This window comes from Drosophila teissieri, chromosome 3R (assembly GCF_016746235.2).
Source record: "Drosophila teissieri strain GT53w chromosome 3R, Prin_Dtei_1.1, whole genome shotgun sequence".
NCBI lineage: Eukaryota > Metazoa > Arthropoda > Insecta > Diptera > Drosophilidae > Drosophila > Drosophila teissieri.
The window spans coordinates 17,874,771-17,897,240 of NC_053032.1; the positions used below are offsets into that span (position 1 = coordinate 17,874,771).

The 22,470-nt window shown below is 45.0% G+C and overlaps 2 protein-coding genes across 5 annotated transcripts; one reads left to right on the top strand and one right to left on the bottom strand.

Moving 5' to 3' along the window:
• Positions 1–465: 465 nt before the first annotated feature.
• Positions 466–4,780, bottom strand: LOC122619174 (putative elongator complex protein 1). Of its 2 annotated transcripts, none has more exons than XM_043795928.1 (6): positions 4,181–4,780; positions 2,981–4,115; positions 1,544–2,926; positions 1,256–1,490; positions 817–1,187; positions 466–652 (listed from the first exon to the last, which is right to left on the bottom strand). In XM_043795928.1, the coding sequence occupies exons 1-6, from the start codon at positions 4,745–4,747 to the stop codon at positions 588–590; spliced, it is 3,756 nt and encodes a 1,251-aa protein (XP_043651863.1). In that variant the 5' UTR covers positions 4,748–4,780; the 3' UTR covers positions 466–587. The 2 variants fall into 2 exon arrangements, with proteins under 2 accessions (XP_043651863.1, XP_043651864.1); XM_043795929.1 differs by having other exon boundaries at positions 1,256–1,487; positions 4,181–4,779.
• Positions 4,781–5,022: 242 nt separating this feature from the next.
• On the top strand, positions 5,023–22,461 carry LOC122619092 (tyrosine-protein kinase CSK). 3 transcript variants are annotated; one of them, XM_043795804.1, is made up of 10 exons: positions 8,688–8,849; positions 12,468–13,389; positions 18,134–18,678; positions 18,742–19,442; positions 19,508–19,727; positions 19,787–20,055; positions 20,120–20,281; positions 20,339–20,534; positions 20,606–20,692; positions 20,759–22,461. In XM_043795804.1, exons 2-10 carry the CDS (start codon positions 12,597–12,599, stop codon positions 20,933–20,935), a joined length of 3,150 nt encoding a protein of 1,049 aa, XP_043651739.1. In that variant the 5' UTR covers positions 8,688–8,849; positions 12,468–12,596; the 3' UTR covers positions 20,936–22,461. The 3 variants fall into 3 exon arrangements, with proteins under 3 accessions (XP_043651740.1, XP_043651739.1, XP_043651738.1); XM_043795805.1 differs by lacking the exons at positions 8,688–8,849; positions 12,468–13,389 and adding an exon at positions 5,023–5,620; XM_043795803.1 differs by lacking the exon at positions 8,688–8,849 and having other exon boundaries at positions 12,446–13,389.
• Positions 22,462–22,470: the final 9 nt, after the last annotated feature.

Below are 22,470 nucleotides of genomic sequence, written 5' to 3' on the forward strand. Positions count from 1 at the left end.
CCAATTTAGTAAAATGTTTTTGCACAAATATATCACATATTAAGCCTATACCATACTTATATAATATATTCAAATCGATATTATTCTGCGCTCCATTCAAGAACGTTTTCGACCCAGTGTTCATATCACGTCTACCTGGCAACAATGCGCGCCCACAACAAATCCCGTAGAGGTGAAACCGGTTCCAGCCTTTTACGGTTTTTGTTTGGCAAACAAAATGCCTGACTACACCGGGGCAACAGGATATTATCAGGAAATATGTTTTGCTTTCTGCCATAGGAATATAAAGGGCGTAGCTTAGTGTAAGTGCCAAGACCCGACGCCCCCTATTAAAAGCGATAAATTGCAATCAAGCATGAATTTGGGAGACGGGTCGCCCACTTTTGCCATCTGCCTGACATCCGACTGGCACTACACTGCCCACTGGCCAGTGCGCTTCGTTTTGTTTAATCTCGATACATTCAATTAGCATTTCAATGCTACATTTATTTTGAAAGCAGTGAAAGTAAACAGTGGGAAGGCTGAGACGATTACGGTTTGGGGGCGGGATGAGTGCAGCACGCAAATCCAATGATCCCGGCGATGATTCACTGGAGGATCTCGAGTTGCTCATCCATCACAATCAGTTGGGGCTTGAAGCGCTTCAGGGGACCTGAAAAAAAGATGATTTTCATTAAATTAAACTATAGCCATCTACTAGAAATTAGACTTTTGGCTCTTAAAATTGACATTGAGACTTCACAAAGGCAAGTCTATTTAAAATACCAATTTTAGGCATTAAAGGCAGTATAAACGTTATTAGCACAAGACACCCACTTATCAAGGCATAGCGCTGCTCCTTCTGCAGTGCGAGATAATCTACATTGGGTCCCGTGAGGTGCTGCGCCATCATTCCGTTGCCCAGTAGTTCAGGCGTCCAGATCTCGTCCAGCGCCGCATTCACCACTTGCAACAGTGTCTTGAATTCACGCTGCAGTGCCGCTGCCAGGGGATCTGCATCCGCAGCATTGGCGAGCTGTAGTAGCGCTTTGCATGTGTCACGCACAGGCTGCTGCTGTTGGGCTATCTTCGTGACGTGGTTGTGCAGCGCATCGATGAGCGCGATGTCTTCGAAGGGGTTGCCCGGCTTCAGGCTGAACAGCTTGCGTTGGTGCTTGCGTCGGTTTTTGCTTGAGCGGAATGTCTTGCTGGAAAGGAGGAACACAACGGAAAAGTGAAACTTTGGCCAGGTGCATTGAAGCATTCGTTGTATTACCCTGTCCCTCGTGAAGTACCGCTGTATCGCGAAGAGTGAAGACTGGTGGTGTCCGACAGTAGGTCCACCTCCTCCAGATCCACATTGGCATCGATATTCCCCACACCGTATTTTTCTTGGCGCTGCCGGATGTCCAAAAGCCGCTGCTTGTAATCCAGGAAGAGCTCAAGATCGGCTTGCAGGGAGCTGTGTAGTTGAGTACCATAGGCTAACAAAGCGGGCTCGATTTTTTCTGCTAAGAAATTAAAAGTTTACACTTACATAAATCTTAATTTAGAAGAGACTTACCTAAAACATCTTCATCCTCCAGACCCGCCACGTAAATGGCTCTACTGTACAGATGGCCCTCAAGCAACACATCCAACTGCCGCTTTCGATCGTCACAGTGCTCCTTTACCAACTCGTAGGCTTCCATGTGGCGACCCTGCTGTTGCAATGGTCCCACCAACGACTGGGCCACCTGATCCAAAGGTTCACCCAGCTTTTTGGCCAGCACCAGAACACGCTGCCAATCGAGAGTGTGTTTTGCACTTAGTAGCGCCTGCTGCAACTCACCGCCTCGTTCGTACATGATACTGGCGTTATCCAGTTTGGCACTGGCCCTAAGATGATCTGCATAGGCCACGTATATTGTCTTTTGGAACTCTTTGTGCTCCCGATAAATCGCCAAGCCATCAGTGTACAGGCCATGCTTACGGATAAACTCCGAAGCCTCGTCGTAATGCTCCTCTCCGCAGGAAGCAAGATGTGAAAGTGCCGAAGCATATTTTTTAAGATGATCATCGATCCGGAACTTGCGATAGTCTACAGGCAATGCCTTTAATTCGTTAAGATAGGGAAGGAATTCCTTCGGATCCTTCTGTGACTTTTGAGCCACGAACAGAACAAGCCCGAAATCGTAAGTGCCTAGGGCCACATTGTACAGGTCGTTGACGTCCACCAAATAAAGAAGATATTGCAGCAATTGGTCTGCAAGAGACGCATCTACTTTCTTCTCCTTCCAAATCAGCTGGAGAGCCGGTTCCAAACAGCCCAACTTTACATAGGCGGTGATCACAGGCATACGAAAACGTTTATCCTCCTCATTCATTTGCCGTAGCAGCAGCCGACACACGTATTCCACCTTCTGATCAACCCTGTAATCGGAGGGATATATCTGTTTGGCCGCATCATAATTACTGGAGTACATTCCTTTCGTGAAGTCCTCATTCTGTAACTCACTGAGGAACAGACAGAGCCACTGAGATTCTTTGATCTCTCGCAGAAAGTCGTCCGCTGAGACCACGAACTTCTCTACATCGTGATCGAAAATGATATTCAGGTTAATACGTTGCTTGCGCGCCATCTGCATAGCCTTCTGGTATTTCTTTTCGTTGAGAAGGCCACCGACCAACTCGAGGACAAGCACACGCGGGCAAATGGCCTCCAGATTTCCGCGCGGCAACTGCAACACAACACGTGCTTTGTGGTCCACTGCCGTTACCAACTTGGCACCGCGTTCAATGTTCCTGCTTGCCACTTGGCGGCGATCCTTCAGTCGAACAAAGTGCATCGCATTTATCTGGGTGTATACAAGATAATTTCCAACTACGCAGAAGGAAGTGACGTCCTCGCCAATGTGATGGCCGTCTATATGGAGCAGATGCTGATTGCGCAGGGTGACGAGACAGCCTAGGGAGGAAAATATTAAATGCATTTTAAAATAACTGCATTTAAATGAAATACCTGTGTAGCCATCCCAAATGGATCCGTCGCTGATAACCCAATCTATATGGTCAGCCGGCTGAGCCAACTGCACATAAGTTCGCTCCACCTTAAGAGTCTTGTCCGCTTGAAGAGACACCTCGTATGTGTGACCATTATTCACTGTTTGCACGTAAAACTTATCCATAGCATGCGCTGCGACTGCAACAGCATTCACTAATCCGTTGATCCGCAGAGAACTCTGCACTCGATAGCACGGCTCGCCTTGCTCGTTGACCTCATCCTTATAGGACAACAGGAGCAGGCGTGTGGACCCCGCTGAGCTGTGAGTGGCCAGCAGATAGTGTTTCGAGAAAATGGTCAGATTGGCCAGCTGCAATCGAGAAAGCTCTGCATCTGGCACAAGCGTTTTGACCCGCTCTTCGCTGAACTGCTTGATGTTCTCAAACAAGTGTATTTGACGATAGCTGGTGTATACACACATGGTGGTAATGTGTGATGTGAAGACATTAATATAGCTGTGTGTATTAAGGACGTGCTGACTCATGGGTGGTGGTACAATGGCCTCGTCGAAATCTGTAAGAAACAGGCGTTTACCATCAATGACTCCCACGACAGCATCGTTTCGATCTACGGCAAATGCCCAGCGGTAGACGAGATGCTTGCCGCTCTTCTTAAGTATGTGAAGTGCGTGTTCGGCTCCAACCCGCGTGTCCCAATGGAGCAGTGCCAGCGGGTCTGTTTGTTCAAAAATCAACACCTGCTTCAAGTACCAGTGGTAGTTGCCTATTGTATACAGGTACACTCGCTGCTCCTCTTTGGTAGCTGTCCTAATGGCTAGTATGTCGGAGTCCTCGCTCCAGCGCAGCTGCACCACTGGCTCGTCGTGAAGATCGAAGGGAAGGACCAGTTCGCGATGTCGCAAGCCATTTTTCTCAAAAAGGGCTATGGTGGACTTGTTGGGGAACTGTTGGGGTACGGCAATCCAATTACCCGTTGGCCGCCAGACAACAGCATCTTTTAGATTTGCACTCTTTTCGGCTGTGTGATGAAGTTTTCCTTCGCTATCGTACACCTTAAAGGTGCGACCCAATTGGGCTGCCACAAAAGACACCACAAAAAAGGCTCCATCGCCTCGCCATGAGATGCTTACATCCTGTGGGGTATACAGGACGAATTATTGTTTTTTTTGTATATACTGGCTTAAAAGATTTAACGCACCTGATTAAGTTCCTGTACGTCGTGGCTGACGGTAGAATCTGATGCAGTCTGCTTCGCAGCCTGCTTACCCTCCGATCCGTGGAACTGCGTCTCCTTTTTGCCCCATCCCACATTGACAAACTGCTGATCTGGGGCTAGTTCTGCGTCCAGTGGCTGCTCTGCTATAACGTCGAAAGTGCTGGTCATCAACACCACGTTGTGAGTGCGGGTAACGAAGGCCACCACTTCCTGATTAGGCGACCAGGCCATGCTCTCTATGCCGACGTCGCAGAACGTTCCCTCGCTGGTGGCCCCTGTTTGGGCGTCGACCAGGATCACTTCACCAGCACCACTGGCCACGCAGATCGCATTGTCCAGCTGTAAAAACTCTGCTCCCACTATGTCCGGCAAATCGGCAATGACTTTTGGTGGCACATCTCCGGACTCCTGAACCGCGTATACCTTGTTGTCGGCCACCACGAAGGATGTGTCCGAGGCGCCGCCATTTAGTTCCGGTTGCAGGAGCAGACGCCGGGGATGGGCCACTGCATCCAGCTCATTGCAGTATTGCAGCTTCAGATTGCGCATATTTCGTAAATATTGCACGTGTGGAACTGTGTGACCAGAGGCTTTAAAGTCACCACAGTGAAAAACTATAGCTAGGGCTTTTTCAATTTATTTGTAAATTTACATATTTGTATGTAAATTCACTCTTATTGTAATAATTAGTATACTTTTTTAATATTCATAATACTTTAGTTTGATATTAATACAGTCAGAAACAGACATAGCTATTAAATAGCCAGATCTATTCCGCCCAGTCCGTTTGCATTCCTGCATCTCAGCCGACTGGCCACACTGCAGTCCAGCAAAAAGGTTAAACAACACTAGCGCAAGATGGCCGCTCTGCTCTCGTGTGAATTTTTTGTTTGAATTAAAATCGCCCGTGGTGCGGACTGTTTGAGCAATCGAATTTTATTGGAACGCCATGCGTGGGATGAACTAAGGCGGATGCAAGTGCGGATATGCATCAGCATCAACGGAGGAGGGCCGAAAACACGGAGAATACAATCGAAAATTCCACAAAACCAACCGTCAGTTGTCGGTGTGTGTGTGCGTGAGAGTGCTTGTGCAAGTGTGTCTGTGTGTATTTATATTTTTCATATCGGATCGGATCGTATCGGAAAGGTGGTGCAAATGTTTATAAATATATATTAAGGAACACCTTACTATATATGCGTGATAAATCCAATGAAATGTGCATGTGGCTGATGGCTTAAAGCGCCAGCACAGGCATCGGAGTGGGCACCGACGTCGGCAGCGCAGCAGCGTCGGATTGGAATGTTAACTGGGAGGAATAACAACAACAACAACAACTGAAGCCACCAACTACAACAAAAACAAAGCAAAACATACCAACAAATAAAAACAACTATAGCTGAAAACATCATTGAAAATCGGGTAAGACAAGTCATATGGTTTTGGTATCTCATTTTCGGGACTACTTGTTTTTGAGCTCGTTTTAAGGACTCCGCCCAACGCCCTTTTTTGCAGCGTCGCGCTGTCTGCTTCCTTAATACACTTGTCGTTGTGTGAGTGCGTGTGTGCGCCTGTGTCGGTGTGAAAGTGAGGAAAGCTTGCGAAAAAGGGATAGCGCAATTGGGCAAATAAAAAAGTGGCCAAATAAAAACTCTGCAAACACCTTTTTCACAATTCCATCAATGAAAAGCAAATATTGCATAAATATTTGCCTCATTATGAGGATGAGAAGTATAAATGCAGATGAAATGGGCAACAACAAACAAAATACTTGTAAAGGCGCACAGTAAGCACCCGATAAAGTGGCCAAAAAAAAGCACCAGAGTGCAGATTGTTTACACAAAAATAAATTTTTTTAAACTGTTTAGGAGAATCATAACATTTTTCCTATATAAGCTCCTTAAAATGCTCACACCGATCTGCTTTCCGAGTTACTACTGTGTTTGTTTTGTCCGTTTTTGGGTCGCCCATTTGCAGCGTCTTTATTTTTGTATTTTGATGCTGTTGTCTGAGGTCAACTAGTTTGCTTCAAAACGAAAGCAAAATCAGAAAATATCATAATAAAAAAAATCACAAATACTACGCATTTTGGTTCCAATCAAAGCGAAAACAAAAACACGTTTTACAACTTTGCGGCGCGAAATTCATTGTTGTTGTCGTCGTTTTTTGAATAACAAACACATAAGCACACACACAAAGTTATATACAGAAATGCTCATATGTACATATATAGCCAACAATCGGGCCATGAATGACCGATGCGTACAACAAAACGATAGCCACAGTAGTAATTAAAGGCAATAACCGAAGCGTGGCGCATCGTAGTTTTTGTTACGGGTTTCCGTTCGTAGTAATGCCTTCCTTCTGTTGTTGCTGTCTTTCGGTCAGTTTCTGCGTCGTCGGCAAAAATTTTCGGTCGCTGACGTCACACCTAGGCGCCACAAAGCTCCCCCCACCACCCACAGCCACCCTCGCACCCCCTTTTTGTCCTTCTCTCTCCCTTGCGTTCTCTGTATCCCGTTTGTTTGTGTATTGCAACATGCGTGGGCGTTATACTCCAGTTATATCTGTGTGAGTGAGCAAGTTCGGCTGTGTGAGGTCAGTGTTGCGTGAACTTTTTGCATTGAAATGATGATGTACAAACTTTTGGCGCCCACTGTTCAATATTCCCTTTTTTGCGCCTATTACGTTACGAGTATCTGTGCCCATTTTCACTTGCGCTAATTACGCCTTTGCATGACCAATGTACTCTGGGACTGATTGGAATGCTAATTGGAATTTGCAATTTCAATTATTCCGATTGGCCATAAACCATTATTTCTAGGGTTGGGCAGGTGACTAGGGATATAAAGTTAGTTCAGAATATATGTATATACTAAATATGCAGTTTTGCGTCATATTCGGCGATTCACCGAATTACGTAAATGCTTTTTTATATGCATTCAATTTTTGGGTTCTTGCATACGTATATTTTTGACATATTGAACCACTGCCAAAACATTTGATCTAATTTCCTATTCAAAGCGTGCGAAAATATACTTTTACCTGAAAAGTTACATTAATCCACGCACGGTTAAACAATTTGTTTACGTTTGTATTATCTATAAGGGCTGTCGACCGTTTAATCTTATCGTCAAACAGACGGAATATGCATTAACTTTTATCTGGATACGCGGTGCAGAAATGTGAACTGTATCTGGAAGCGTTGATATACATATGTGTTTCGCATTCTTGATTTTTTACTTTCCTCGATTTGTTGCCCAGCGGAAAAATTTTCCCCACATACTTGAGCTTCTTTTTCCCGTCTGTTTGTTTATGTTGCTTTCGCGGATATTTTTAGCACACATCCCTCGCTTTTGATCTACTTGCCATTCGGGTTTGCCTGCAAATTCGCTGGGAGAGCTGGTGACGTCAGAAAATAGCCTGAGCACGATACCGACTGGATGCTAATTGCTCTGCAAATATGCAAGAAATGCAAAAGAGAAAAATCGGAGAAAATCACGAACTGTGCAACTGCAACTGCATCTGGAAATGCAACAATAAACATTTTGATGTCTACATTTTTGCAAACAACTGATTCGACAGCGGCAACAAATTGCCTGGAAACGGAGACGAAAAGTAAACATGCAAGAGAAAAACTATTTGCCATAAAAGTTGTGGGGGAAATGGGGGATGGGGTCGGGCGACCAATAATGGGGGAATTAATTAACATGGCCAGCGGCGGCAATTAGACCAAATAAACGAAACAGAAAGGAAATCGATCCGAGCCACAAGCCTCCAATGTTGCTCAATGTGTGTTTTTGAAACTGCGATCATTTTGCCTCTTGAATCTCCGATATCACAAAGTGCACTGTGGGTAATTTTAGTTAATTCTAATGCATTAAAGGTATACATATTTGTACTCAATTTATTTTAAATATAAATATATATTGAAAGTTTGATTTGTTTTTTCGTAAAGACAACACTTTTTGTTTAGCATCGTTGGTGATGATATTCAATAAAACAAATACTTTTAATTAAGTCTTTCCGTGTAAAAATTGGCGACCGCAGAGTGACTTACTTTTAGCTAGGCCAAAAGCGAGACCGCAGCAACGACTTGAATGGCCAAAATCGGCCTAATGAGTTGGGCAACACATGTTTTGATTTGACTTCCACACAGCGCCACGCTGCGAAAAGGAAAACCGCCAGTCGGCGGTGGCCAAAAGTGCAACAGGTGGGCGATCGCATGCGAGCGACTGCTCTTATCGCATGCAATAAATGCACGATAAAGAGAAGAAGCCGGCTCACAAACACCAAGAAAATCAGAGCTTGGCCAGCGCTCTCTTTCTCTCTCTCTCTCTCTCTCTCTCTGTCTAAACTCAGAGGTTGATTTTGTGTTGTTTCTTTCTTTCTTTCCATTTGTTTTTGTTTTTTGGTTTATTTATCGTGACTCAGTTGCGGCGGTAACTTCGTGCAGCGGTTTTCAGTTGAAAAGTTGGAGGCAAGGCGCGCGGTCGCGTTTAGATTCAAATATCGAATAGAAAATAGAGGAAAAATAATAAAATAGCTCACCACGCATGCGCAGCTCATCATCGCGTGTGTGCGAATTGGCCAATAAGCGAATCGATTGCAATTGGCTTTTTGCAATACATAATAACAATAAATTATGACGGTATGCAAAGTGGCCTCTCGATAATCCGATCCGTTCAGCGGAACAAAAAAGGCAGACGATCGTGATATAACACCGCGAATGCGAATTGTGCACATCGCTATTGTAATGATTAAATAATTTATTTATACAAGCCCAAGATATTTGTGTGAGGGCGCCCAAGGAAGTGATTAATGCAAATCATTATTAAGTGCGAAGAAAGTGAAACAAAAAGCGCTGAAAGATCAGCCTTCTTTGGCTTTCAGTTGATTCATTTGAGCATGGAACATGGCTTTAATATATATATTTTTTTTCGAGATTTGGCTCTGGTGGCGCAATGACCTTTGTGTGTTGTTTGGTGTTTGATTTGTTTGCCATGTTGAGGATGTCCGCTTAATTATGGGTTTGGGTCAGATGTATCGGGCATTAGTAGCAATCAGTGTTTTCAGTGTGTCCGTGGTCAATTCAAAATTGCTCAAGGCATCCACAGACAAAACTAAAGTTGATTTTAGGGCATACTGGTCAAAGTGGGATTTAACTTAATATTAATTATCTAGTTATTTGATTTGGATTTTCATAAGACCTCGGCAATGGTCGAATTAATTAATGTTCAACTTATAAAGGGCTTTTAAGCTGCCCAATGATTTTTGCACAAGGTGTCAATTAATTGACCACCTTTCTAAAATCATTCAAATTCAACGTTTTTAGCGAATCAACTTCGAGTCAAGCTTTTCGCCTGGCCGTGTAATTTTTTCGTGTGCAACTAATGAAGACGATCGCGTCGCTGCATATTTGATTGTTTGAAAGTCTCGAATGAAAGTGCCTTGGCAGCATGTTACTGCCTCACCTCACCTCGCCTCACTCCCCTCGCCGATTACCACGTTTTTTTTTCTGCTCCGGGCCAACTTCAATCACAGAGTGCTAATTGTTTTCCCAGGTCTCAGTGGATTGAATTCCCCCTGCCCCTCAAGTTGCCATTACTGCAATTTCTTCGCTTCTTCTTCCATTCTGCTCGCTCTCTAACTGCACTTTTTAATCCGATCCCAGATCGCAGATGCAACTAAGTTGGATCGAGCGCAGCTGATCCCCAAATTGCATGAATCACTCGGCCCAAAACCCTCTGCACAATCGATTTGCACGCTAATTTTGGCGACGTGCAGACACTCGACTTTGACAAAATAAAAACCGGAAAAAAAGACTGCAAATTCGAAAACATTGTAGGCTGGCGTGTCGGGGCATTTTCAATTTTCCAGCGCATTAGTCATCGCCGCTCTAATCGGCCACCAAAACAAAAACCAAAAAAAGAAAAACTCAAAACCGGGGCCTTAAACTGTAACTAGTTTTTGCCAACGCTCTCCGAGTTGAGAAACTAATCCGCCAAACGTCGTCCTGCGCGAGTCTCGAATTGAATCTCGGACTGAAATTCGAATCTCCAAGCTGGCTGGACCAAGTGAAAGTGGTCAAAAACAAAAAAAAAATATGAAGAAATGGAGAAAAAAAACTTCAAATACAACTGCAGACGCGTGAAACAATTTTTGATGTTTTTTCTTGGCTCTGTACACGGCTTTTATGTGTTTTCCATCCACTTATTCAATTTGCCATTCACTGCACACAAGTGAAGACGAGCTTAACCCCCAAACTAGCCAAAGATGTGCCCCCCAAGCCCCAAACCCCAAAGCCCCACTCTTAACACTCGAAAGCCAATGGCGCATTTCATTTCTCTACTTGGACTCTCTCATTTTCCTGCAATGCGTGCCAGGCACGTTAAAGTAATTGTAAAAATGAACTTATTAATTAAGCCCCCGAAATGGCCAGAAACAATAGCGAATGCTAAATGCTCTTTGTCTTAAGTCAAATGGCCGATCATTTGGTTTTTTTGCACCAAGTTACAGCTGCCGTTTTGGGGATGAGCGTATAGCGTATTCAGTCGAGAAACTTTCACTCTCCGCTCGCCAAAATGATATATGCAACAGGTACTGCCTCGGGTTATCAAAACGCAGCTTAAAAACCCGCCCATGGCGAGGATATCCGGACCAGCAAACTTACGCATTTCGACCAGGTTCAAAAACCCGACCCATTGTCTTAGCTCTTATCCACTCTGTTGGTGGGTTTTCTCCTCGCTTATTGCCCACTTTGTCTCAGTCAACGGGTTAGACTTTTTGGCTTTTATTTTGATTCGACTTTTGGGGCTACGGCTTTTCATTTTGCATTTCGTCAGCGGCAACAGAAACTCGTTGTGTCATACATAATTCTGTTATTGTTTTATTTAATTAGTTTCGTTGTCTTTCTTGGGTGCGCTTCTTTCGGCGACCGAACGCTTTTCCCACTCCGAAAAAAAGAAAAAGAAACACTCATCGTGCGGAGAATTTCATTTGGCCCCTGTTCCTTTGTGGGTCATGATAAGCAATCACTTTCCACGTGCCCAATTCTGGCTCATTTGCATAGTTAATTGTAAGTTGACATTTACCTAGGAAAGTCCAAAATCCGCCGATGAAAGTGAAGATGCAGTGAGAGTTGTTATGGAAACAGTACAGCATTTATGGCAAATATTTCTAGATTCTATGCTATCTTGAAGATAGAAACTTATAAAATGCAAGTGATCTCCTTCTTCTCCATAAGTTTGGCGAGTAATTAAAAGCCTGCTGCTTACATCTAAATCGCATTATCAGGGCCCAAATATCTCTTTTCCCCGAAAACTTTCCCAACACTTGCCACCTGCCTTAGGGATAGACAATGGTTTTCCTTTGCTCACTCCGCAGTCGACGTCGACTGCGAGGTTCCCACGCCCAAATTATTTGCACAATATGTATAGCCAGAGCTCCAGTAAATTCCAATTCAATTCAGGCGGCTGATGGCTGGTTCGTGTTTTCCCAACCCAGAGAAATAAGCCGACATGGAATGGCAACTGATTTTGGCCCAACCAGCATTTTTAGCTGTTTGTGGAGCACTCAAAGCCATTGTCGACTATTTCAGTAAGCCGCTGACAAACCGTTAATGTGGCGAATTGAATTGCTGAGCAAAAAACTAGCAGCCAAAAGCCAGCAAAAAAAAAACAAACATATAGATGCCAAAGAGTTGTTATTATAATCTAGTGGAGTACCATGGTTTTCATCGCAATGAAGTCAATTTCTGTACGAACCTCGGGTTCTTTTTTCTGGTCTTCAACCTTACCCATCCAGGCCCGGCTTTTATTCCATTCGTCTTTGTTTTTTAGCTTGAATTTTCTCTTTAGAAATTTTCCATTTGCGCTTTTTTTTTGCCAACAATTATCTGCCCCGGTCTCCTCGCTATTGATTCCGCCCAGTTGTCCATTGTGGATACCTCGATGCTGGTCGATGCTGGCCGATGCCAAATCGAAGCGCTTACAGAACCTTAATTAGTATTATTAGAAACGAAAACAATTTGCCGGGCTTTGTCCACTACGGACTGGGCATTAGCCTCGATTTCAGTTCTACGACAGGGTGGAGTGGAGAATTTTTATGTTTGTACTACCTGCTACTGGGCACTCACAATGGCAGCCATTAGAACCATCTCCGATTTTCACTTTAATACGTATATATATATTGGAAATGAGATGGTAATTGGAAAGTATTGGTCGCAATTACTGCCAAATTACATTCTCTTTCAACTGAATTTGAATAGGTCTATCGTAAAAGGGAACAATTAAAGTTTAACCAGAGGTTTTGCGCCATCAGAATCGGATCTTAGTTTAGTGCAATAGAAATCACTTAAAGAGCCATTCGACAACGAATGTAAACGCAATGCGGGAACATGGTGACCACAATTAAGATAACCTGCGATGGAGTGTTCATCCAGTCCAACTCGTACCTCATGCCCACGCCTTCTCCCAGCGGAGCAGGCGCCTCTGGATCGTCATCCTCGGATCGGGTGCTGAAATCCGCGTCCGCCTCGCCATCCAATTCGAACAACGAAAGCGACAATTCGCAGACGAGCAGTGGCAGCCAGACGGCGTCCAGTGCCAGCAAGCGCTCCAATCGATCTGTAAACCGGACTCATCGAGGATCGGGAGCGCAGGACACAAGGCGACGCTACTACTTTGGCAGCAAGGACATCTACTGGTGCAAGCAGAGCAGGGAGGCAGCAGCGGCGGCCACGCTCTCCGGCTCGGGACTAACGCGCAGCGCCAGCAGTGTCACCCACAAGGAGGCGGCCACCCACGCCACCCACACTGGTGGTCAGGTGATCTCCCGTGCGCGTCGCAAGCCCATCCTCCTGTGCAGCAGCCTGAGTGCTGCCTATGCGCCTCCTCGTCGCCGCGAGTTTTACTTCTGCGACAAGTATGCACCCGGACCGGGAAGGAGTACTCCAACGACAACCACTGCATCCGCAACATCTGCAAAGCACGAATCCTCCCCGCCCATCGACGCACGTCTGCTGAACTTTCTGCGCTGCGCCCATCGAAAGTTCCAGGCATCCAAAGCCAAGTCAGAGCTCCAACAAACCAAAGACAGATCCCTCGGCAATTCCAGGGAGAGGAGCAGTAAGAACGGACAGCAGACGTCCCGCTCACTGCCACCCATCGCCAGCTCGGAGGAGTGGATCGGTTAGTAAATGACAAGATCTACATATATTCAAAAGATATATCCAAAAAAGAACCATCAACACTGGTCGATTATTAGTCAGTATGGCTTCCAATCTTCTTGAATTTAGTTTATTTTTGTTTCCAGAACTCTGGCAGTTCTTGCCCCTTAAGTAGCTGAAATAAGTTTTGTGCAACGCGCACAAATTCATATCTCATAACAGTCAGCAATTCAGCCCCGCTCCCAATTGTTGCGGCTGGTGTTGCAAGCAGTACGCAGATTTGGTTTCAAGCCCCTCGACATTGGGCTGGGGTATTGGATTATGGTCTAACCGTTGGGCAAGAGTTGGCGGTGTCCAGTTGCGGCTGCTCCAAGAGCCCGTTTGGAGATTCGAAGAAGGAGAAGGGTTCTTGGGTTCTCCGCAAAAACTCCGCTCCGCTCAGGGTCAACCACATGGGGCAGCTAACCGTGTAATTAGCAGATACATGTAGCTCTGTTTCTGCACAAGTGTAGGCTTGGCTTCCTTCTTCCTGCTTGCGGTTTTCCTGCTGCTGCTCATCGCCTCGCATGCGATATGCAAATTTCTGGGTACCAGCGCCAAACCATCACACGCCATTCATGAGCGCCTCGCGTTCCATTCATGCCATTTTCCCCCCCATTTTCCCATCTTAGCATTTCTCTACCCTTCTTGGGGCTCCACAACCCAGCGACTGACTGACTGACTAAGGTTACCTTTCTTTCTTTCGGCCTGCACTTTCCAACTGGTGGCACAACACAACACAACAAAACACAATGGCCCAGGAACCGCCGGCAACTGTTGACTGACTTTGTGCAGGAGTGATTGTCTGCCGTGTGTATTTACCTGTCGTTGCAGCCCCCCTTCTGCTTCCCCCACAGCCAAAAAGAAAGAAAAGCTTGTGGGAATGTCGGAAACTTGGTCCCCTTGCTCCACTTGCTCCATATACATATACATATACATATGTATTTGTTTATGTTAATGCCGCGCCATGGGGTAGTGCAATTATTCACAGAAATTGGCAAGGCACAGGTGATAAAACATCGCACCTTGTGTTGCGTTTATATTTCAAGTCGGACACTGAGTGTCGGGCGAATAGTTTCAGTTATAAATACATTTTCTAGAAAACATAGACTAGATAAGGCAGATCAGTTGGTTCAGTAAGCTGCCACAAATCCATACGGATAAGATAGTCATTAAAAATGTTTCTATTTCTTAACAAAGACAATTTGACTATTATTTCTATTGCCACTAACAAGAGCTACATCCCTCCAAGAGTATTTATGACTTCGGCTTCATGGATATAATGTTCCTTTGTTATTTTTGGGAAGTGTGTGTGTTCTGGCACTAACTCAAACAATAAGGAAGCAATACAAAAGATTCTCACGTATGAGCTCGTTGGCTTTAAAGGTGTTGCACTGTTTTTCTTTCCTATATCTCCTGCTCACTCATATACAATTTCATCACCTGTCTTGGCAGCCAAGGGTGCAGAAAAAGCTTTCGTTAGCCAAGTCGGTAGTTTCGGGGGATTCGGTAAAATACTTGGGCGTTACTGACAATTTCCACCGAAAGCAGTGAAACGCGAATAAATCTTTAGAGAGCTAAAAATGCACATATAAATGACATAAAGTTTGAGCTATAAATTGTCGTTTTTGTGCCAAAGCAGCAGAATATGTCAGCATTTGAGTTCTCCATCTCTGACACATTTTGCGCAGTGCATTTTCGTAGCTTTGCCTAATTAGTATGAGGTAATCGGGACAGTCGGATTACTGCGCATTTCATTTGACTTTTGCTCAACACCCACAACCAGTCCACAGTGCATTGCAAAAGTAATGGTACCCGCACGCTATGTGTGCGTTGAACTGCCAATTGCCAATGAATCATTCAATTTTATTGTTTGCACTTTTTTTTTTTTGCAAACCTTTGTACGCGTTTTTTGCACTCATGTCCGGCAGATCGCTGTCGTTAATTTGTGGATTTTTGCATTTTTATGAATATTTTAATATGAGACTTTTAACAATCCACAAATACCGATTTTGAAGCTCATCTGCTGCCGGCCATTGTTTATTCATTCGAGAACAGTTGATTTATATTTGAGGAGCGTGTTTCGGCACCACTCCCCTTCATTTATTTACCTTTTTTGTTTACAAATTCCAATGGTGGTTTATGTTCGACTGGCGTCTACAACTCTTGGCTAGCCAAAAAATAAAGTGCTTATTAATTATTTGTGGTGATTTTGTTTGTGGTATTTTGCAAGAACAGCGCTGTTTTTCCTTTTCGCTCGTTATTTACACTCGGTAAAGCCACAGGTGTGTGTGGCAACACCTGTCGATACCAGCGACGTATGTATGTACGTAGTATTGCCTGCCTAGCACGCACATGCAAAGTCGCTGATGTAAACGTCGACAGGTGCGGGGGAACACTGTAATTGGCCTGTCACCGGCGCTGACTAATCAAAGGCTCCGAATCACTCCCAGCGATGACAGGTTGAGTGGGCATTGGCTTAACGCAAGATTACACCCGGCACTTGAACGTTACCCTACGGTAGCGGGTATTTTCACTTTCTTATAGAGGGAAGTAGTGCTCACCAACTATTTTTATATATTTAGACCGCTTAATCAATGGTAGCTCCATGAAGTTTCTGTTACCAACCCAGCTCTCAGTATCTTTCGTTCCACATGGGTTTTCTTAATGTTATTTATTTAAATTATCGGTATAAAATATTACGATTTCTTGCTTCCGCTGACTCACACATCGAGAGTTCACTCGGAATAGGGATGACTGTTCCACTTCTTTGGAGTCAAGGTCGCATCTGGAGAAACAAAGTCCTCGTACATTGCTCAAGTTCAAAATATCCACTATCGCACTGCTGTAAAAGCGATACGAACTGCAAAAACTATTTTGAAATATGTATTCACAAGTTTTGAGGCATTCAAGTGATGTGGCTTGTTATTAGAATACTTGAGTGATTGACTGAAGAGCAAAACTGTTTTTAATATTAGTTTTTAATATACAAAAGTCTCAAAAGCTTTTAAGATTCCTATGTTTGCAGTGCAAACCTATGCAAACCTATGGTTCGATTTACTTTTCTCGCAGCAGCGCAAAATTTCGCGTTTGGGGCCCAAACAATTGAAACAAAAAGCGGTCAGTACACAAATATAAAGTCTATTGTCTGGAGGTGTGACTTCAAAGCTCCGACTCCGCTGAACAGGAAGCCGCTGACGAATGGCGATGACTATGACTGCATGACCGACTGCAGTTCCACATTGGATTCTCCAATTCGAACAGTCATGCTAAACCAATTTAGACCGATAACCGAAACTTCAGTTTGCCGCGAATGGCGGATGTGGCTCCAAATAACTTACGGCATTTACGGGCAAGGTCTGTGATCTTCGCGAGCGGTAAACTGACCTGCGCGTGCCTCATCCTCTTCCACCTCCGCCTCCTCCACTGCCATCAACCTGTCGCTATTTAAACAATGCCCACGCCTCGACTTCGCCTCACTCCCACGATAAATTCACGTCGCAGAATGAGAACTTAATATGCAAAACGCGTTTCCGCCCAGCGAGCGAGATTCGCTAATGAAATTTGCATAAAACTAAGAAATTAAGCCCCCGAAAAGAGACTTCACTGCCTAAAACAGCGCAATTACAAGTAAAGTAAATTCGGCAGCAAGAATGGGAAAAAGGTTGGAGGAACATGTGCCATTTTGGGCTTGGCACTCCGCACTCAGAGCAAGTTGTTAAGTGTACAGAAGTGTTTTAATTGCAGTGCATTTGAAATTCAAATTCGGAATCAGTAACTTCAATTCACAAAAACAGGCATTTTACGGAGGAAAGTGATTGAAATCCTTCCTTAGATAAATGTAACCAATATAACATTGGATTTAAAGTTAAATTTAAGCCACTTTTCCCCTAATTTCTTTGCGTGCACAGCTTTGCGGGTAGCTTTAAAGCGACATGGAACTGACTCATCCTGAAACCAAACTCGTGTCCAGGCACACACAGTAGCCCAAAGCCCGAAAGTGGCCAATAAACTGGGTTTAATTATGCCCGTCACATGCGAATGCTTTACATTTGGCGAGCGGATTCGCGCGGTTCACCCGATTAACATGCCATTTGTGTCCATTTGAGTCACTGAGCTGCGTTTTGAGTGTGTTGACCAACAATTAGCATTGCGCATCCGAGTCGCTTATGCAATCGTAGCTATTTGTCCACTGACTTGACTGACTGATTAAATAAACGTGAGCTTGGCCTTCATCCGATCACGGGAGCTGATTTGCTTTGGCTATACAGTAAAATCAGCTCGATCGGTGAATGCGTCTATCTTTATAAGCGAATCAGATATCACAAGTGATAAATGTGTATAGTGGCAACTGGAGAAATTAAGCGAGAAATGCATTTGAAGCACTCTGTGGAATTTCAATTGATATGACATTGTCTGATATTGATATTGTGACAATTCCGATATTAAAATTACCAAGTTATGTCAGAAATGGAGAGAATATCTATACATTGCCCTTGATAATTGTATGCGGTTCATAAAACAAATTACATATTTGACCAGCTGATTGCTATTCGAATAAATAATATAATTAATGAAGATAACATTGTCAATAGGTGCTGTGCTGCGAAACTGTGATAAGATTAGATGCTTTTCGCCTCCTCTTATCAGCAAATGAAAATAACATTATCCATTGATAAAGCAGAACAGTAACAGACTAATGTTTGTACGCATTTTGGTTTTTGCAGACGAGGAAGCCCAAGCCAGGAAGCCCAGCCACGAGAAGAGCCAGAAGCCCAAGCAGCAGCCGGAGGAGAACCATAAGGAGAAGGAAGCGCTCTCGAGAAAGGCGTCCGGCGAGGGTGATCTGATCACCGTTGAGATCAAGCAGGGATTGCTGAGGAAGCAGACGGCAACCACGACGTCCGGCCAGGCTATGAATAGCCACGCGACTGCCACGCAGAACGGACAAACAACGGTCGTCGGACACCATCGCGGATTCTCGCAGCCCTCGGTGACGGTGGCCGCTGCAGCGACGACAGGCAGCACGGCTGGCGATCCATGGTTCCTGCAGACCACCGGTCACCAGATGCCACCCACTGCACCGTTGCGGCACAACAAGCGTCCTGCCCCACAGCCGAATGCGGTTTTGGGAGCGGGATCCTCGGGCGCTGCACCTGGCTCGGCGGTTGGGGCGGTACTGCTCCACCAGCAGCAGCTCAGCCAGTCGCAGCCGCACATTGTGCCGCCCAGCATACCGCCGCACCACCACCACCATCGCGAGAACAATGTGGTATGCGAACTGCCTATATTCAAATTTATTAAATTGCTCTACTGACATTGCCCTCCATTCCAGCACCCCATCCAGGCGGGCGCGGCAGCCGCATTGCATTTGTCATCGCATGCGCTTAATAGTCATAATTTAATCAGCAGCGCCAGCAATCATTCGCCCAAGTCCCCCAGCCAGACGCAGCAGCAACAGACGACAAGCCAACAGCAGCAGCAGCAACAGCAGGCAACCCACAGCATACTGTCCACGTTTGCGCCCGCCCCCACTGTCGCCGCCGTTCAGCCGGCGGGATCGCAGCCCGTTGCCGGTACCGCTGCCGCAGTGGCCGCCGTTGCCCAGCAGCAGCAACAGCAGCACCTCCAGCTGCTGGCCAACTGTCCGCCCGGTGGAGCGGGTCTGATGTCCTCCTCACTGAATGCAGCCCAAATGGGCATGCATGGCGCCAACGAGCGAGCGCTGCCGCCAAAGAGTCTGGCGCTGAGTGGCAGCCAGCACGGCAGCAACATGCTGCTGCACACAGCACCGCAACCGCCACAGGCATCCCAGCCAGCGGCAGTGGTCGGCGTCAGTGGCAGCGGATCGGCGGGCATGTCCACGTCGCTGCACAGCTTCGACATTAATGGAGTCACCGCATCCAGCGGGGTGAATGCGAGCAGCGCGTGGTCCAGCGGTTCCACGACTGCCATGAACCATGCTTCCCTCTCGCCCACAGCGATGGCCCCGCAGCAAGGTCGGTCCAGGTGCGAGGTCAAACTGAACGCCATGCCGTAAGTTGATAAGCAGTACAGAACTTGTGGAACCTATAGATTATAATCCATGTGCTTCTCCTTAGATGGTTCCATGGCAGCATAACGCGGGATGAGGCGGAGCATCTGCTGCAGCCACGTGAGGACGGATTGTTCCTGGTTCGCGAGTCCACTAACTTCCCCGGCGACTACACGCTCTGCGTTTGTTTCCAGTCCAAGGTGGAGCACTACCGGGTCAAGTACCTCGAGAACAAGCTGACCATCGACGACGAGGAATACTTTGAGAATTTGGGCCAGCTAGTGGCGGTAGGTCAACGGTTAGTAAAATTTCCAACGAAACATATTAAACCAGTTCATCCTTGCAGCACTACGAGGCGGATGCGGATGGGCTTTGCACTCAGCTGATTAAATGCTTGCCAAAGCTGGGCAAACAAGAGTTCTGCATTAACTCCAAAGATTTCGTGGACAAGGGCTGGGTGATCCCTGAAGCGGAGCTCCAGCTGCGCGAGAGCATCGGCAAGGGCGAGTTCGGAGACGTGATGCTGGGCATATTACGCAACGAGAAGGTGGCCGTCAAGATGCTGAAGGACGAGGGGGCCGTGCAGAAGTTTCTGGCTGAGGCCTCGGTCATGACGTAAGTTAATCACACACTATTCATTCATTAACGCGTCTCCAACTATAACTAACTTCTTCTTTAGCACGCTGGAGCACGACAACTTGGTGAAATTCATCGGCCTTGTCTTCACCAGCAAGCATCTGTATCTGGTTACGGAATATATGAGTAAGGGATCACTGGTTGATTACCTGCGATCGCGAGGACGACAGCACATAACCAAAAAGGATCAAATCATTTTTGCCTAGTAAGCCATATATTGTGATTTCACTTCGAAACGATTTTAATCAACTTTTCTCATTAGCGACACTGCCTCTGGTATGGAGTATCTGGAAGCCAAAAAGGTTGTCCATCGCGATCTGGCAGCACGCAATGTCCTTATATCAGAGGACTGCGTGGCCAAGGTATCGGATTTCGGTTTGGCACGCGAGGAATGCTACAATCTTGACGTTGGAAAGCTGCCCATAAAATGGACGGCTCCCGAGGCTCTTAAAAATGGGGTAAAATTAAAATCACTGAGCACAAAACTTTTGCGCATATCAACTAATGTATTTTATCTTTGCCAACTTAGCGTTTTTCCAACAAATCGGACATGTGGAGCTTTGGCATACTGCTATGGGAAATCTACTCCTTTGGACGCGTGCCCTATCCCAGAATTGTAAGTGCCATTCACGATGTTTACTTCAGATGTGACTAACCATGTTTTTATATTGCAACCCCACAGCCATTAGCCGATGTGGTAAAGCACGTTGAGGTGGGCTATAAAATGGAAGCGCCCGAGGGCTGTCCACCGGAGATCTACGAAATGATGCGCCAGGCATGGGACCTAAATCCCGCCAAGCGACCCACATTCGCGGAGCTCAAGGTCAAACTGCAGTTGCTGAACAATGCCACGGCGTGAGGAGACACTCAGTGGAGTGACGCCAGCGCGATAAGGAAGCGAAACTAAAGCGAATTGTTTAGACCAGCTGTCATTTAAGCCAAGGGCAGAGCCAATCCCTGCCAGAAATGCGCCAGATCCAAAGCTGAAACTGACTTGACACTGAACGCAACAATTTTTCGTACGATTATATACATACATGAATATATAACTACTTTACAACAATTTATTTACATATATAATTTATGGAATAAGTTTTGTAAGCCTAAGCGAAGGAACCCAACACAATCAAGCAATGTTAGTGAGTTGCGCCAGCTTCCGACATATAATTAATTGATAACCAACCGAACGGACTACGGGAGAAGGAGAGCAGAGGAGAAGGGCAGCTGCGTAGCCTACTACTACCTACTACTACCTTTAACTACCACAATATTATGTTATGTGTACACTAAACTGTAGCTATTTATTAGTTAACTTCTTGGTTCGGACTCCACTGTAACATTTAACTTCTGGATTCGTGACCACGTCTGTATCTTTATGTTATAGAATACGCATACATATGAGCGCCTTCCTTTCGGGGCAGCGCCAGTCTAAAGCAATTGTTTATAGGATGTTTCCCCTTTGAAATCGTAAAAACGCCAAGTTTTATTCGAGTTCCGTACTCTTTCTGTTAACCGTTTCTGTTTGTAGCACAAAACTGAGGGATGACCACAAAGAACTTGTCCAACAAGTCGTTGGAATAGAGATCACGCTGAGAGTTAGTTAAATTTAGTTACATTTATTTGTATTAAAAATAATAAAACAAAACAAAAACCAGCAAAAATTATGCAAAATGAGCAAGCGAAACCTAAGCAAAAATTAACGAAGGCGGCTGAGGCTGCGTGTCCTTAAACTCAAGAAAATGAAAAAAAAAGAGAAAAACACTTGTGAAAATATGCATTACATTAAAACTTCTACATATAATACAATACACATTACCTACGTATTTAGCTTATAAATCGATTAATAATATACAAATATAAATTATTACGCGCAAAGTTCGTGGATTTGTTCATTATTCGGTCCATTCTCCTAACAAGGAATCTCCTTCTCTGTACTTTAATCGAACCAATGCAGCTGGCGGAAAGGCAAAGGAAAAATGTAATTTATTTTTTAAACGTACCCCGTAATTAACTTAACATTTAATGCTTATTTTAATGTTCCCTTTAAGCAACTTGTACATTTATGCGTTTTAATTTTCGTTTAAGGGCAGCCACTTTGCTTTAACACTTAATTTTAGTATACTTTATGTAAAACACACCTAATACACCAACACACACCCCTCACAAAAACACACACGTCCACATGGAATATATTTAATTAATTTTAAAGTTATTATTTTTTTACAAACACTCTTCAATCAACATTGTAAACGAAAGTTCTATGCGTTAGCAAGACCCTGGAGAAACCCACACAAATATGCACCAATACACAAAACTTAAACGAGGTGATTAAAGGAAGGCAGAGAGTTCTAAAACTTTTAATAAAAGTAAAGAATACAAGCATGACATGAATGT